General features: G+C 35.0%; 1 protein-coding gene across 4 annotated transcripts in view; it reads right to left on the reverse strand.

The window, feature by feature from the left end:
- Positions 1–531: 531 nt before the first annotated feature.
- The window catches only part of RNGTT (RNA guanylyltransferase and 5'-phosphatase), a 340,094-nt gene continuing 324,339 nt past the window's right edge, over positions 532–16,286 (reverse strand). For all 4 annotated transcript variants that reach the window (XM_025383641.1, XM_025383640.1, XM_025383643.1 and 1 more), the window contains 2 exons: positions 4,521–4,644; positions 532–3,142 (listed from right to left, as the gene is read on the reverse strand). In XM_025383641.1, the coding sequence (XP_025239426.1) occupies positions 2,979–3,142; positions 4,521–4,644 (288 nt within the window). In that variant the 3' untranslated portion in view covers positions 532–2,978. The remainder of the gene's footprint in view (positions 3,143–4,520; positions 4,645–16,286) is intronic.

Consider the following 16,286-nt stretch of genomic DNA (forward strand, 5'->3'; position numbering starts at 1 on the left):
GCTTCTTAGCTTCCAAGGTTTTTTTTTGGCCACGGAAAACTATATGCAGAGTCCAAAATGGTGGTATCATTTAAACATTTAAAGATGGCAAATTCCATACTATAAAAATGCAATTGCAATGCAAAAAAAAAAAAAAAATTGGTAGTTCATGGCTTCATCATTTCAGAATATTTATTGCTATTGCTGAGTATTCTAAAAAGTTTAAATGCATTAAAAATAACGTAACAGAATATCTACTCATACAGTAGACTGCTAAGATTAGATGAAGAGAAATAATATAAACATCATGTAAAGATGTGCTTTCTCCCATTCCTCTCCACTTCAAAAATAAAAGGTTCAAACTACACCCCCCTGTGTCAATCAAATTTCTCAGTTTCTCAGAAAGAAAAATAGAGGCTTTCCAAGTCTTTATGCTAATCTCTACAAAGCCAGATGGATTACACTGGGTGTGGCTGACAGCAGTAGGATGTGATGCCAGCAAGAGAAGGGACACAAGAGTATCACCAGTAAAACAAAGTAGATACACTTACGCTAATTTAAATCAGTAGTTTTATTACAATACGCACTGACACACAATTGGAAAAGGAATGTCCTGACATTTTCTGAGCATTTCACGGAAAGCAAATGTAACCATCCACGCAGTAGAGTCATCCACACCTTTTCCTAACAAAAAGCAAAAGCTTTTACATGTGATAACTGAATAAAGCAAAGTTTTCTTATTCCTGTCTAAAAAACTTCAGTCTCAGAAAATAGTTATTGAAGTGAGCTGAGAAAGAGCACATTTCCTTCACAATGTCCAAAATCCTGCCTCTAGGTTATCTCCCTGACCTTCTAAATGACTTTTATAATACTGCAGATGGTATTACGTTCAGGGGCTAAATGGGATCTACTTATAAGGCCAACTACTCTATGTCACTATAATTGAAAGGAAAGAATAAATTAAGAAAATTAAGTCCTGCTAAAACGCACAAAGACATGAAGAAAATATCTGGGTGTATTAAGAGTGAGATGCTCTTTTCACGTAACTCATTTGAAAGGTTACAATTACCATAAACATTTTAACTCCATTAAAGATCATTGGCAAAAGCTTGCTTTTGTATCTGCCAGAGGGCTCTACCTTTCCCCAGGCTCTGAGGAAAGCAGCACAGCATGGAAGAGCCACTCGTCCTGGGGAAGCAGGCACCAGACTATTTGGAGTTGCATAGTCATTTTTCTAAAATCCATTTTGTAAAAGATACTATGGAAACTTGAGACTTTTCCCTCTTTCAATAGTCATTGTGGCATCAGTTGTTTTAATCCCTTTAGCGCCCAAATGTGCAAAAGCACTCTAGTAAAAAACATTACAATGGCGTTTTGGATAAATTCACTATACATTACATGACTTGGGAACAATGAAGAAAAAGCCCAAGCATGACTCAACTATTTCATATAGAAAAGCACTGCAGGAGAAAACTTTGCTTAAAAACATTAAAACTCAGGTGCATATAAATACATTTTTGGTTCATCTGTGCTATGTCCATATAGAAATCCTGTCAGATATTCAGTCTACCAGGTAATTCAGTTGGATTTCGTGTCTGACTGAATCAGTAGAAGAATATACACTTGCATATACTTACACAGATATGCATATACATATACAATTCAGATCATGAAAATTTGTTTTAAATACATTTACTTAAAACCTGTACCTCTAAAAATAAATACATTAGCCTGCATTTAGCTAATTCTCAGCGTTCTTTCACAAACCAATTTGAACAGTTTCTCAATGGCAGACAATCAATTAGCTGCCCTTTAAATCCATTATCTATCAGTAAACATTTTAAAATTCAGATGTATAACAGAAATAACATCCATAGACTAGAATGCAGATAGAATTCTGGCTTTGAAAATAAATGTCTTGATTTCCTTGATATTCAGTTCCTACAGATGTCTACACTTTGCCTCTGCATTTATCTAGCAGTGGGAGAGCATTTTCTAGTGACACCATTCTATCCCATGACATTACCTTCTAATCAAAGAAGTCAGCTGGCATTCCCTTTGCTGTTTTGTTGGAGGGAAGTAACACAACATCGTTTGCATTTGCTATGACTCCCATAGATCACAGTGAGTTGTGTGTTTTAATGTAATTCACAATGTGCTGATGCCACTGAGGTAAAGCAGAAGTAGCCCTGGCATTTAAAGAAAAGGAAAGTCTCCCAGGAGAACAACACATAAAGGACCTGGTGGTGTGTGTCCAAGTTCCATGAAGTAGCTCAAAACCACTGCCAGAATGGACACATGGGATATCTGATATCATAGTCGAAACAATACAAACAGATGAAAATACTCAAAATACTCCCTTTAGAAACAATGCAATTCACAAAAATGGAGCTTTACTGTTTTCTTTTACATTTCCAAAAAACTTGTTAAAATGATATAAACCAGACTAAGCTGTTTAATATAGTACAATACTTAACAACCTTGTCATTTGTTTTTGAATACAGGGATCTCAGAAATGTAGGAAATCCATGGTAAATGACAGCAAGAATGTTTAATGCCATTGCCTGAATTTTTTAAAAGGAAAATTTGCTATAGTTGTAACACAGCTTCTAAAAGATACTGTTTTATGGGCTCACAGTTTCCAGATTGTTAACTTTATAAATTAAATGTGAAGTTACCCATATATAAACAAGGCCTCTTTTTCATTGATTTCAATCTTGTTTAAACCTTTGGATATTTCAATCTTCAGATTCCACAAGGTAAGGCTGAGTTTATCAGATAAATAAAATGTTTAAGTCCATGATGTATTGCAGCATTGAGGAAACAAATGCATCAAGTATTTACAGGCTGGCTACAATACCTTTCTTTTCTTAAAAAAAATTCAAATGTGTATCAACATCAAGCCACAGTCGTCTTTCAATTTCTCTGGCTACAAAAATGGGCAACAGCGTTTTCTCCTCATTCATCTTTCTTCTTAACCCTGAAGTCACAAGCAGGTCTTAGGTTAAAGGGCGCAGTCTTTTGGGAGGTGGTGGTGGCATGAGCTCTGTGTCAGGGTCCAGATGATGCTTTCGCTTCTGTCCTTGAGAAGCTGCAGTACATCTGTCGATGAACTCAAACAGCATCTCCTTGGTGACAGGGTTTGAGATGCTATTGCACACAGCTGTGGACAAAGGGAGACACGGGTCTCACGTGAGGGTTAATTAAGGCAGCTGACTCACCACAGGCTTATGAGAAAGGTTTTCATCCCAATATGCTAAATACTTCCATTTTACCCATTTGAGTGATATGCTTCACATTGAACTATCTCCTCCCTCCCCTACACCCAAAATATGTGCTTGTCTAATGGCTACTCTTTACGGCAGTATTAATTTTAAACCAAAACTTTAAACATTTGGGCTATAAGCACGTCTTCCCCATGGTTTTCTATCCCTTCCAAACCAGTTTTTATGGGATTTTAATCTAACACAATGCATTACACCACGGTCTGAATTCAACTAAAACTTGTAAAATGTGTACTATATATAATCCTTCAATCTTTCTCTCAGAAAGAAGTCCACTCTACGAAACATAAAACATGGCACCAGCTACCATTCCTACTGAATACGTGGTTTCATTGTAGCTGGCAGACCATATTATCTTCTCTTATCAAAATTTAATGCCAGTCTTTTTCATTTTATTTACCTATTTGGTCTTGGAAGAAAAGACATTGGCGTAATCGTCCCTACTTTGGAAATTAACTCATCTTGTCTGAAAATGGATGCTAGTTCCAATGAGAACTCCTAAATGTACAACAGTAACTTTTAAACTGCAAAGCTGAAACTGGAAATTTCAATATTTTCTCATTAGCTTATCATATCCTCCTCATCGACTGCACATTCTAAAAGTAAAGTTTGAATAACCTGTTATCTTGGTTTTTACCTTTTTTCAACTCCACTAAAAATGCAATCCAGAGCAACAACAGCTACTGGTAGTGGTACACCTTATAAACTTCAATTAATTTGTGTTGTTCCCCATGAAAGAAACTTACTATTCTGAATTCCCAAAGCATTCATATTGTACCCAAAGAACACTCTGAAGAATAGCATAGCAGATTTTGTCTTTTTAAATGGTTTTCGTTTACTTTGTTCTCCATTGTTTATAAAGCTATTTTAAGAGCTGGAAATTACATTTTCCCCTGCTAATTTTGTCTTTTACCATCTGGCAAACAATGGTTTTTATAGTTCTGAATAGATCTGAAATTATTGTGGTTTCTGTTGTTGTTGTTGTTCAATAAATTCAACTTGTATACAGCCCAGGATCCTGCCCTTTAAACTTCTCTTTTGGGCGCATGGGCATAAGACCACCAGTTTAGAGAGGAGAACCTACAAGCCAATTGGAGCCAAAGAGAATACAGACTTGACATATCTTTCCCATCAAACAAGGATGAAGCCCAAATGACTATGCCGCATTAAGCAAAACAACAAAGGTAGCACACTTTGGGTCTAACATCTTAATTTTTTTTTTTAACATAATAAGCACTGATAAGTTGTCATACTCACCCATGGCAGTGTTGTAGGCATTAGGAAAACTTTTGTCTGTTCTCTGTCTCATGAAGACCCAGCTGTTGTTCTCAAATTTGCATTCTATAATTTTGTTGTCATACTGTTTCAGCTCTTTTGTCACCTGTTTTAAAAGAGAATTGAGGAAAATATTTAAATAATTTGAAAGGCTTTTTGCTTCTACTATGTGACAGGCACATTAGGAAATGATAAAAATACCTCAGTAACTCTTCATGCAGAGCTCTTTGTCATCTGAAGTATCTAATCAAGCTTAAGGTATGGTGTGCACTCCCTCGTACACATGCTCACTTATCTGACATTTTATAAATAGTTGTGAAAACGGCTGTCAATATATAGCAATTAAAAGAAGCTAGGCAGACCAGCCACGCTGGGCCAAATGCAAATATGTTACCATGGGGACCAATGCCTTTAATATTGTCTGTGTCTCTACGGCTTTCAGAAATTGAGTATACTCCCTAGGTTTCATCAACTTTCATAAAGGTCTAACCATCTAAACTCCTATGTTAACATCTAAGAAATGGCCTGTACTAGTTAAATTAAAAAGTTACATATCAATAGTGAATACTAGGATCAAATTCAGGCAATGTGCATCCTAAATATTTTGCTTTCCAAGCAGTGACAATTAACCAACACTCTAATCTTCAGGAAACTTACCTTTTCCATCCCCAAACTAGTACAAATTTAGAGATGAAGCTACTTGTGCCATTAGTTCATGGGTTTTTTGGCTTCTCACCTCAGATGACTGAATATGGATACTCTATCAAAGCTAACAAGTATCCATGGTAACTATAGAACCTTTTAAAAGATATTTCACTGGGCTGTGAGAATGGTTTTCATAAATAGGAACCTAAGCTTATCTTTGTAGTTTTCAAATCAAATGCCAGTTATGGTAATATTTTAATTCTGTCCTCATCTTGCACGGCTAACAACTTTTCCTCACAATATGGTAGACTGCAATCATTTAACTTCATTAGGATTATCTGAAACATTCTCAGTTTTCTACCCACATATTCACTACCACCTAGGAATATGACGGGAAGTAAGTTTTAAAAGATGCTTTCAATTCACAGATTAGGCAGTACATGTCTTCATAAAAACTTTCAAACTGTATTCTTTTCCCTTTATGAGTATTACATTTGATTGTACCATCTGCATTTTCAACAAATCCAACAGGTCCAATACATTCAGTGGTTTTGGAACTAGACATGCCCAAAAAAGTGATATTCCAAGTAGCAAACTTGCTAAATTTATCCTCGAATATTCATTATTTTAGTCTCAATTCTCTTGCCTTGCTTTTTAGGGACCCATTTCCTTTTATTTTGGAAACATCATCTATATGCAAGTATTGGACAACTCAGTTAGGTAAACACAGTTTTGCTATATCACATGTAGGGTCTAACAGAAATAAGTTTCTAAACCTTTTAGTGTCTATTTCCTAAGTTCTAAAATGGGGAACAAGTGTCACTGAAAGAATAATAATGGAAAGTGCCTGGGACATAGTAGATAATCAGTAAAATTGTTAACCGAATATAGAATTAGGCAATGAAACACTGCTTTTAAAAATCTGTGGTAAAAAAACATTAAATTTTCCATCTTAACCATTTTTAAGTGTACAGTTCAGCAGTGCTAAGTGTATCCATGTATTTTCCAACAGATGTCTAGAACTTTTCCATCTTGCAACACTGAAATGCTATACTCCCTAAACACTAATTCCGCCCCCTCCCCTCTACCCAGACCTTGATAACTGCCTTTCTACTTTCTGTTTCTATGATTTTGACTACTTTAGATACTTCATATGAGTATTAACAGAATCACACACTATTTATCCTTTTGTGACAGGCCTATTTCACTTAGCATAATGTCCTTGAGGTTCATTCATGTTGTAGCAGGTGACAGAAATTCTTTCTTTTTAAAGGTAGAATAATATTCCACTGTATGTATACACCACATTTTCTTTAGCCATTCATCTGTCAATGGACACGTGGGCTGCCTCTACCTCTTGGCTATTTTGGATAATGCTGCAATGAACGTGGGTGTGAAAATCTCTCTCTGAGATTCGGTTTTAAATGATTTTGGATATACACCCAGAGGCAGTATCACTGGATCATAATTTTATTTTTAATCTTTTGAGGACCCCTTTGTTTTCCATAAGGGCTGCATCAATTTACATTCTCACTAACAGTATGCAAGGGTTCCAACGTCACATCCTTAACACTTGTTAGTTTTTCTTCTTCTTTTTTTTTAAAAAATTGACTCCCATTGTTTACTGTGCTGTAATTTAAACATTTCGTTCTTTTCATAGTGGCCATCCTGATGGTATCAGGTGCTATCTCATTGTGGTTTTGATTTGCATTTCCCTAATGACTGAGTATCATTCCATGTGCTTACTGGCTGTATACTTTCTTCAGAGATATGTCTGTCCAAGACCTTTGTCCATTTTTTAATTGGGTTGTTTATTGTTGTTGAGATGTAGGAGTTCCTTATATATTCTGGACATTAACCTCTTATCAGATGTATGATTTGCAATTATTTTCTCCCATTCTGTAGGCTGCCTTTTCACACTGCTGATTGATTCCTTTGATGTACGTAAGTTTTTAACTTTGACGTAGTCCTCTTTGTCTATTTTTTATTTTGTTGCCTATGATTTTGGTGTTGCTCACAAGAAATTGCTGCCTAATCCAATGTCCTAAAGATTTCGCCTATATATTATCTTCTACAAGTTTAATAGTTTAAGGTCTTATGTTTTGGTCTTTATTTTTGTGTTAATTTTGGTATATGGTATAAGGTAGGGGTTCAACTTCATTCTTTCGCATGTGGATATTGCTTTCCCAACACTGTTAGTTGAATATACTGTCCCTTCCCACTGTGTAGTATTGGTGCCCTTGTGGCAAATCATTTGGCCATATATGCAATGATTTATTTCTGGGCTCTCTATTCTGCTCCATTGGTCTGTGTCTCTATCTTTATGCCAGTAATTAAGTATGCCATCTAAATTAGATGCTTTGAAGTATGTTTTGAAATCAGGAAGTGTGAGGCCTCCAACTTTGTTCTTTCTCAAGATTGTTTTGACCTTTTGTGGTCTATTGAGATTCTGTAGGAATTTTAAAATAGTTTTTTAATTTCTGCAAAAAATACCATTGGGATTTTGATAGGGGTGGAATGCATTTTAGTAGTATAGATATTTTAATAATATTAAGTCTCCCATTCCACAAGCATGAATGTCTTTCTATTTATTTATATCTTCTTTGATTTCTTTCAGCAGGAAACACTGATTAAAAAAAAAAAACCTTACAAGTAAATTTACTAAAGGAACCATGACGACATAGAAAGGTTCACTTAAGAAAATTTTATCATACGCATTTTACAAGAATGGCTTGCTAGTCAACAATGTGTAGTCTGTACTTTTGCTAACTAGCAATTGTGGTCTTTATCATATAGCTTATCATTCTTGTGTTCTCAGTTTCAGAATTGCTATAAATTACGTGTAACTCAATCTGACTACAACAATTAAGCAGTACTATTAACTATCTGTGTATCTCCTTGGCCACTAAAAATCTGGTAAACAGAGCTTTCCAGAAAATGCATGCACCTGCCACTACTAACCTAAACGTATTTCCGCATTTAAGAACAATACATCATTCTTCATTGATCACACCAGTTATAGTCCCAAGATAGACACACTACAAGTTACTCATTTGGTTAACTGGTAAAATATATTTAACTAATAAAAATAATATCTCCCACATGTACACAAACTAAAAACAGCTTCCATTAATGGTCAGATCAAAAGAATGACTGGTATACAGGAGAGGAGTTTAATTTTAGTATCTAATTTGTTACTATGATAATAATCATCCTCAGCCAATTACATATTATTATTTACTAAAACAGGACCCCATTAGGTCTTCTAATCAACTGTTATCCTAGTTTGAGTTAATGAGACCTTGAAAGTAAAAATAATAAAATATTTATAAAACAGGATTTCACATCTGTACCCCAAATTACATTGACTTGATGAGGTTTTACTGTTTCTGAAAAAACAAACAGAGCAACACACAGTATATTTTATGTTGAAAAAAATGTGTTGGCTGTATCCATCTTACTGCATACCACACTTCTATACTATTTGAATCTATCAGTAATCTGGGGTTAAGAAACTATCAGATGAAACTGGATCTAGTACTTCTGAAGATTTTAAATTAGCAGCTCAAAGAAACCTTTCACTTACTAATTTTGGCATTCATCTGTAACTCTTGCCTGAGTAATTATTCCTGCGGTGTTCTAATGGGATTTTCTGTATCCTCCATTCCCTCTACATCTATTATCTAGAGTTCTTCCGTAAGAAAGATTTGCCCCTTCTCCCCTATTTATTCATTTAATTACTTATCTGTATCGTTATGGACTCATGGATATTTATTTTATTCTTTGGCTTATAACAAAATACTCATCACTTATTTTGTTGCTCAAATTGTTCTAGTTTTGGCCACTGAAAACTCTCAGTTTGGCTCCCATGTCTTTTTATCTTGCTTCCACCTTTTCCCCATGGGGCCCCCTACCTCTTTTTTTTTCTGAGACAAGATCTCACTCTGTCACCCAGGCTGGAGTGCAGTGGTACGATCACAGCTCACTACAGCCTCAACTTCCTGGGCTCAAGTCATCCTCCCGCCTCAGCCTCCCAAGTAGTTGAGACCACAGTTGTGCACTACCACACCTGGCTAATACTGCAATTTTTTTGTAGAGATGGGGTATCCCTATATTGTTCAGGATGGTCTCAAACTCATAGGCTCAAGCAATCCTCTGGCCTTGACTCCCAAAGTGCTGGGATTACATGGGTGAGCCACCACACTCAGCCTATTGGGGATTTTTTAAAAGAACAGAATTACCCTTCAATAGTCCAAGTTATGCTAAGAAAGTACCACCACAACTTATTCTGGTCAGAATTAAAAATTATTATTAAGAAGAAGGACAGAGGGAGAAAGAAGGAAAGAAGAAAGGGGGTGTGGAATGAATACATGAGACTATAAATAAATTTTTGTACATAGAGTTAAACTAAATTGGCCATTTTTTTCTTTTCTGAAGTTATAATTCTACCTTTTGATAATTCAAAATCTACTTCTATAGTGTGACAGAAGGTGGATTTTAAAAACATATCCTCAAGTAAATGAACTCAAACAAAAATCTTGTTTTCATGTAAATAACTTCAGTTTTTAGTCCTTATGAAGGCATAGAAAATAAAGCATATACATCAGAAATGAGATGGAATTATAAAAGTTTTCCATGTGGTGTCGCAGCAATATGCATAGCTTTAGTCTGAATTATTAGATAGTCTTCTAGAACTACTATCGTATAGCAGGGCCATGACGTATTATTACTTTAAGAAAGTGTGTCCACCTGCTAAAAGAAGTAAAATACGTGTCACGTTATCTTTTTAAAACACGTTAGACTAGTACTTCAAAAAAAGTTCCCCTACTGAAATCTACTGGTGTCTGTGCCTCTATAATGAGGAACCACTGTGTAAATGGCACACTTTGCATTTGCTAGGTTAGAAACACAGCAGCAGGAAGTTTCTCCTTCATGAATGGTGGGGTCTTCATGCCCTTCAGTCAGATACACAACTAATGAAAGCAGCAGCTATAACTCTACCTTATTTACTTATCCCAAGTCATTATAGACAAGTCACAACTAAAGGGTATGAAATTCACACTAAACTACAGATTTCCACCATCCAATAAAATCAGAGTTAGTCATAGTTACTATTTCATAGAAAATAACTAGACAGATAAACAAAAACATGTTAGTAGTAGTTATTGGTGGATGGTGGAATTAGAAGTGATTTTTATTTTCTTCTCCGTGTTTTGCTGTATTTTCCAAATTTTCAACATTATGTATGTTTAACTTTCATACATTTTGAAACAAAAAATCCTAAAATAAACTATGTTTCACCAATGATCCGGCTGGTTTTTAATGTAGAGGTATAAAATATAAGAAATAAATATTTAAATGGAAAACAAAAAGTCTTGGAATAATGCTCTGAGTCCACAGCTCACAAACTGCAATGAGGCACCCCAGAAAGCTACAGCAAATTCACAAGAGCATTGGGGAATATTTTACATTTTTAGGGAAAAACAGTGACAGGAGTTGAACACCATAAAAATTACTAATTGAAGCGAGTTCACAGTTTTAATATAGAATTCCTTTAGATAACATTATGTCTTTGTAAAGCTGAGTCTGGGGCAGTTATTTTGACTAAAACCACATATTGTGCAAAAATATCAATGTGGAACAGGACATGTGGTTGATGGTTTCCAATCTGATTCCAAGGTTTGAGAAGTTGTATGGTCTTTAACACATGCTAAGTTGTTTGGACATAAACACTTACTTGTTTGGATCTATCTGCTTAATAAGTGGAATTGTTAGGTATTTCTTTTGGCTTAGAGGTGCTGTGTATGAGGAAACATGAACCAAGCACATCTGCTAGCCTCTGGCCTAAGTCCTTTTCACTTATCCTTTCTGATCCTATCTCTAAAATCTACACACAGATTTATGTCTAGCATTTAGTGGAAACCAACCAGAGTATGAAGAACTTTGCTGCAGGTGCAGAAACCAGATCATGGTAAAGAACAGAATTTCTATGAAGTTAATTTCATTAACTCTGATCTAGATCAATAAAATATGTACTCTTCATTGGTTATGCCAGTTTAGAATAGAGGAGATCCTCAGGAAAGACATTTCCTTAAATTCCAGAATCATGTGCCTCAGCTTAGCAAGCAGCTTGTACTGTTGATAGCTGGTTAAGTAAAGGAGGCTAAATCTCTAAGCTTTTCTCTGCCTCCCTTTCTCCTTCCTACTCTTTCCTTCCCCACCTCCCCAAAAACAAAACAAAAGGTTTTAAGACTTAAATATCCTCCCTTTGACACAAGAATGAACATTATGCATTTGTACTCTACTTCTGAGTGACGAAGGTGGCATCTATCCTTATTTCTCAGTGTCTAAGGTGGCATCTATTCTAGCACTACAATCTGTTAAATAAAAAGTACATGAGGCCATTAGTTTGGACTAAGCTCCTACACTAAGCCCCAACAGACCAGATTAAAAACCAAAATGGAATCACTTATACTGAAGTCCCACAGCACCAAACTGAAACTTAGTTGTTACCTGACCTGAGAAATCAGAGGGAGATAATAGCCAAAATTCTGAAACAGGCCAGTTTCAGTTGGCATGATAATAAAGTTCCCTCTGCTTTAACCCTTATCCCAGAAAAAGTAACCTGAAACAACCTGATGTTAACCAGTTATTTTTCTGTTGTTGTGTTTCCCTGTTCCCACCTCACAAGGAAAGTAACTTTAAATGGCCAATCTACTTTTTGTCATTTGTTTCAGCTTTCTTCAGTCTTTTTCTGTATATAAAACCAACTTCCCTTGCTTAGCTCAACAGAACACTTATTCTATTTTATGGAATACAGTGTTGCCCGATTCTAGAATTGCAAATTAAAGCCAATTAAGATCTTTAAATTTGTTGTAATTTTGTCTTCTGACAAATCAAAATGAAAGTAAATGTTTCAGTTAAACACCAACTTTATAAAATATACCCAATTATTAAACACATATATAGGCATATGAGTGTTAGCTGATATACAGAGCTAATCCAAAAGATAGCTTTGATGGATGGCAAATATTTTGTGGATACTCATACATAAAATTTACAGTCAAGTATCCATCTAGTTTGTATTTACTATGATGACTATCATTCTTTCATCTACTCCCATGTGGCTTCTACTTTTTCTACTCCAGCAAAACTCTGGCTGGGTTCATCAATGACCTCTGTGTTGCTAAATCAAATAGACTCATCTTGTTTCACCCCTCAGCATTGTCTTATGCATTTAAATTCTGCCTTTTTAAAAACATTTCTCTTTTCTAGACCTCCAGGAAACAAAATCTGGTTTTCCTCCTCTATCCTTTGCTACTCTTTCTCAGGCTTCTTTGCTAACTTCTTCTCTTTTAAAGTTGACAAGTCCCTAGGGGCTGGTACTGGGTTCTTTTCTTTCTCTAGCAATCTTATTTACCTCCATAGTTTTAAATACCATCTATATGTGGATAACTCCCAAATGTTCTTTTCTTGCCATATTTCCTGAGCTCTAGAACCATCATTCCTCCCACCTGACAAATACTGATCAACCATGTGCCCGGTAAGGTGTTCTGGATTGGTGACATAACAGTAAACAAGGTAAACAAGGTAGACACAGTCTCTGATCTTTGGAATGCAGTCTAGTATGAAAGGCAGACAACAAACAAGAAAACAACTACAAAATGTTTACAAAATGATAATGCCTATGGAGAAAATATTGTGTAACAGAGACTAATGCAGAGAGAAAGATATCTGGTTTTAGGTGGGTTCTGAGGAGATGATATTTAAGCTAAGACCTATAGGGTGATAAGACCCCAGCCTAAAGAAGGAAAGAAAGGAGGGAGGGAAGGCAGTAGAAAGGAAGGAAAAGTAAGTGGGAGTGCCAAGGGGAGGGGAGACACACAAACTTAAGGCAGTGATTAACAATGTGTCCAAAGGCCTGAGGTAAAAAAGATCTGATGATCTTGGATGCTGAAGCTACAAAGGCAATGCAATGGAAATATCTCTACAAGCCTTTGAATGGGGTCCCACATAGATCTAACTCATTCTCAAGCTCTTCTTCTTATCTCCTATGTTTACCTATATAGGTAAATATATATGTTTTTTCAAAACTCAGCTTTTCACCTGCTTCCAAATCTGTTTCTTCTCTTGTCTTCTCCAATGCAATAAATGGCAACTCCATCCACCCAATTCCTTGTGACAGAGATCTTGGTGTCCTCCTGATCCCTTCCTCTTCTTTCCCCTAATATTCAATTCAATACTCAGGCCTATTAATTCTACAACCAAAATATAATCTGAGTATATGTGTTTCTTCTCTTACTGTCATCATCATAGTCCAACCTATCACAGTGTCTCGATTCTTGTGACAGCTTCCAAACTGGCCTCTTTTATATTTTCCCATCCTATCAATTCCTCATACTGAAGCCACACTTATTTTTGAAAAATGTTAATCCAATCAAATCATTCTCTTGCTTAAAAGAAAAACAAATAAAAGACCTACAGATTGAAAAGGAAGAAGTAAGACTGTCTTTCTTCACAGACAACAATGATTACTTACATAGAAGGATCTACAAAGAGCCTCTTAGAACCAGTAAGTTTAACAAGGCTGCAGAATCCAAGGATGTTAAATACATACATAAATGGATGCAGACTGTAAGAACACTAAAACCAATTGAATTTCTACATACCAACAATGAACAGTTGGAAATTTAAAATTTAAAAGTATAATTTACAACACAACTAAAAAACATGAACTAGGTATAAATCTAAAAATACTATGTGCAGGATCTGCATGTTGACAACTACAAAATACTGCTGAAAGAAAGAATCAAGGAGAACTTAAATAAAAAGATATATACCATGTTCATGGATTGGCAGATTCAATATTGTTAAGATGTCAATTCTTCCCAGCGTGATCTATAGATTTAACATAATCACAAGCAAAATCCCAAAAGGATTTTTTAATGGATATCAACAACCTGATTTATATGGAAAGCCAAAGAAACTAGAAAAATTTTGAAAAAGAACAAATTTGAATAAGTGATACTAACTGACCTCAAGACTTAGTATAAAGTTGTAGTTATCAAGACAGTGTGGTATTATTGGTAAGCAGAGAGACACATGGATCAGTGAAACAGAATAGAGAGCTCACTTTAAATCCACAAATATAAGGTCAATTGATATTTGACCAAGGCACAAAGGCAATGCAATGAAGAAATGATAGTCTTTTCAATAAATGGTACTGGAAAAATTGGATATTCATACACAAAATATACACCTCAATCTACATCATCCACATTACACAAAAATTAAACTGTAAAGTACGCCTAAATAAATATAGAACTGAAATTATAAAACTTCTAAAAGAAAACATAAAAGAAAATCTTTGTGACATAGGGTTAGGCAAAATTTCTTAGAAATGACACCAAAAACATTATTCATAAAATAAAAAACTGATAAACTGCATCAAAATTTAAAACTTATGCTCTCTAAATATATTGTTAAGAGAATGAAAAGACAAAGCATAGATTATAATAAAATATTTGCAAATCACATATCTGGTACAAAGAACTTGTACCAGAACACATGAAAAAAATCTTAAAACTCAATAAGAAACAAACAACCAAATTTAAAAAATGGGAAAAATATTTGGACACTTTACCAAAGAAGTTATATAAATGACAAATAAGCAAATAAAAATACTGTATGTTCAAAATCATTTTATTCATTAGGAAAATGTAAATTAAAATCACACTGAGATACTATCCATACCTACTAGAATGTCTAAAATAAAATACATTGACAATATCAAAATGTTGACAACAATGCAAGGCAACCGAACTCTTGTATATTGCTAGTGGAAATGTAAAATGGTATAACCATGTTGGAAAACAGTTTGGCAGTTTCTTTATAAAGTTGAACATACACTTACCATAAGAGCCAGCAACTTTACTCCTAGGTACTTTACCCAAGAGAAATGAAAACATTTGTTCACATGGAAACTTGAATAAAAATGTTTACAGTATATTTATTTGTAACCATTCAAAACTGGAAACAACTTAAATGCCCTTCAAATAGTGAGTAAACACATTGCAGTATGGCCATATGATGAAATACTACTCAGGAATAAGAATTATTAGTAAACTAATGATAAATACAATAATATGGATGAATTCCAAATGCACTGAGCTGAACTGAAGAAGCTTGACTTTAAAAGCTATAGAGAATGTGATTCCATTTACATGACATACTGGAAAAGGCAAAATTATACCAACAGAAAGCAGATTAGGATTCAGGAGTGGGAAAAGCAATTCATTACAAAGGGGTTGTCATGTGGGGCTCTTTTAATGGCAGTGGTGAGGGGTGGTGATGGAACTATTTTGTCTTGATTCTAGTAGTGGCTCTATGCCTATATGTACTTAAGCTCATACACCAAAAGGAGTGAATTACTGTATGCAGAAGGTGAATAAAAACAAAAATAATTAAAAAACAACAAACAGGTCAGGTAAAAAAAAAAAAAAAAAGTAATTCCAATCACGTCATCCTTGTCAGTGGTTTCCCATTGCAAAGCACTAAATGACATAGCCCTGCTTATTTTTCTAGCTCTAATAAATTGTCTTAGTGTACCCTACATGTTTCATTTACATTATTGATCATTGTAAGTTATTTGTTGATTACTGATTTGTCAATCCGATGGTTACTAATTATGGAATACTAACTAGATGTAGAGTAATGTTTTAAGGGTTTTGCATTATTTATTTAATCCTCACAACAACCCTAGGAAGTAGGTATTAATATCCCCATTTCACAGAGGGAAACAGAGGCATAGAGGAGTTATATAATTTGATCAGGGGTTAATAGATAGTAAATGGTGAAGAAACGTATTGTATCCCTGTTAAGTTCTCTAATACAGTATCTAATTTAATCTGTGCAAGAGTCCAGTGAGATTTCCAGATGTGGAAGCTGAAGCCAGAGAGTTTAAGTAATTTGCATGTGGATACAGAGCTGATTTGTTTTATTATCAAAATTTGAATTCCAGGTCTTCATGAATCAAACATCGATGTCCTTCTTTTCCCTAAGAATCTAGGCTCTAGGTTGAAAAAATATTAAAGGAGGAAAAGG

The sequence above is a fragment of the Theropithecus gelada genome, chromosome 4 (genome assembly GCF_003255815.1).
Source record: "Theropithecus gelada isolate Dixy chromosome 4, Tgel_1.0, whole genome shotgun sequence".
NCBI lineage: Eukaryota > Metazoa > Chordata > Mammalia > Primates > Cercopithecidae > Theropithecus > Theropithecus gelada.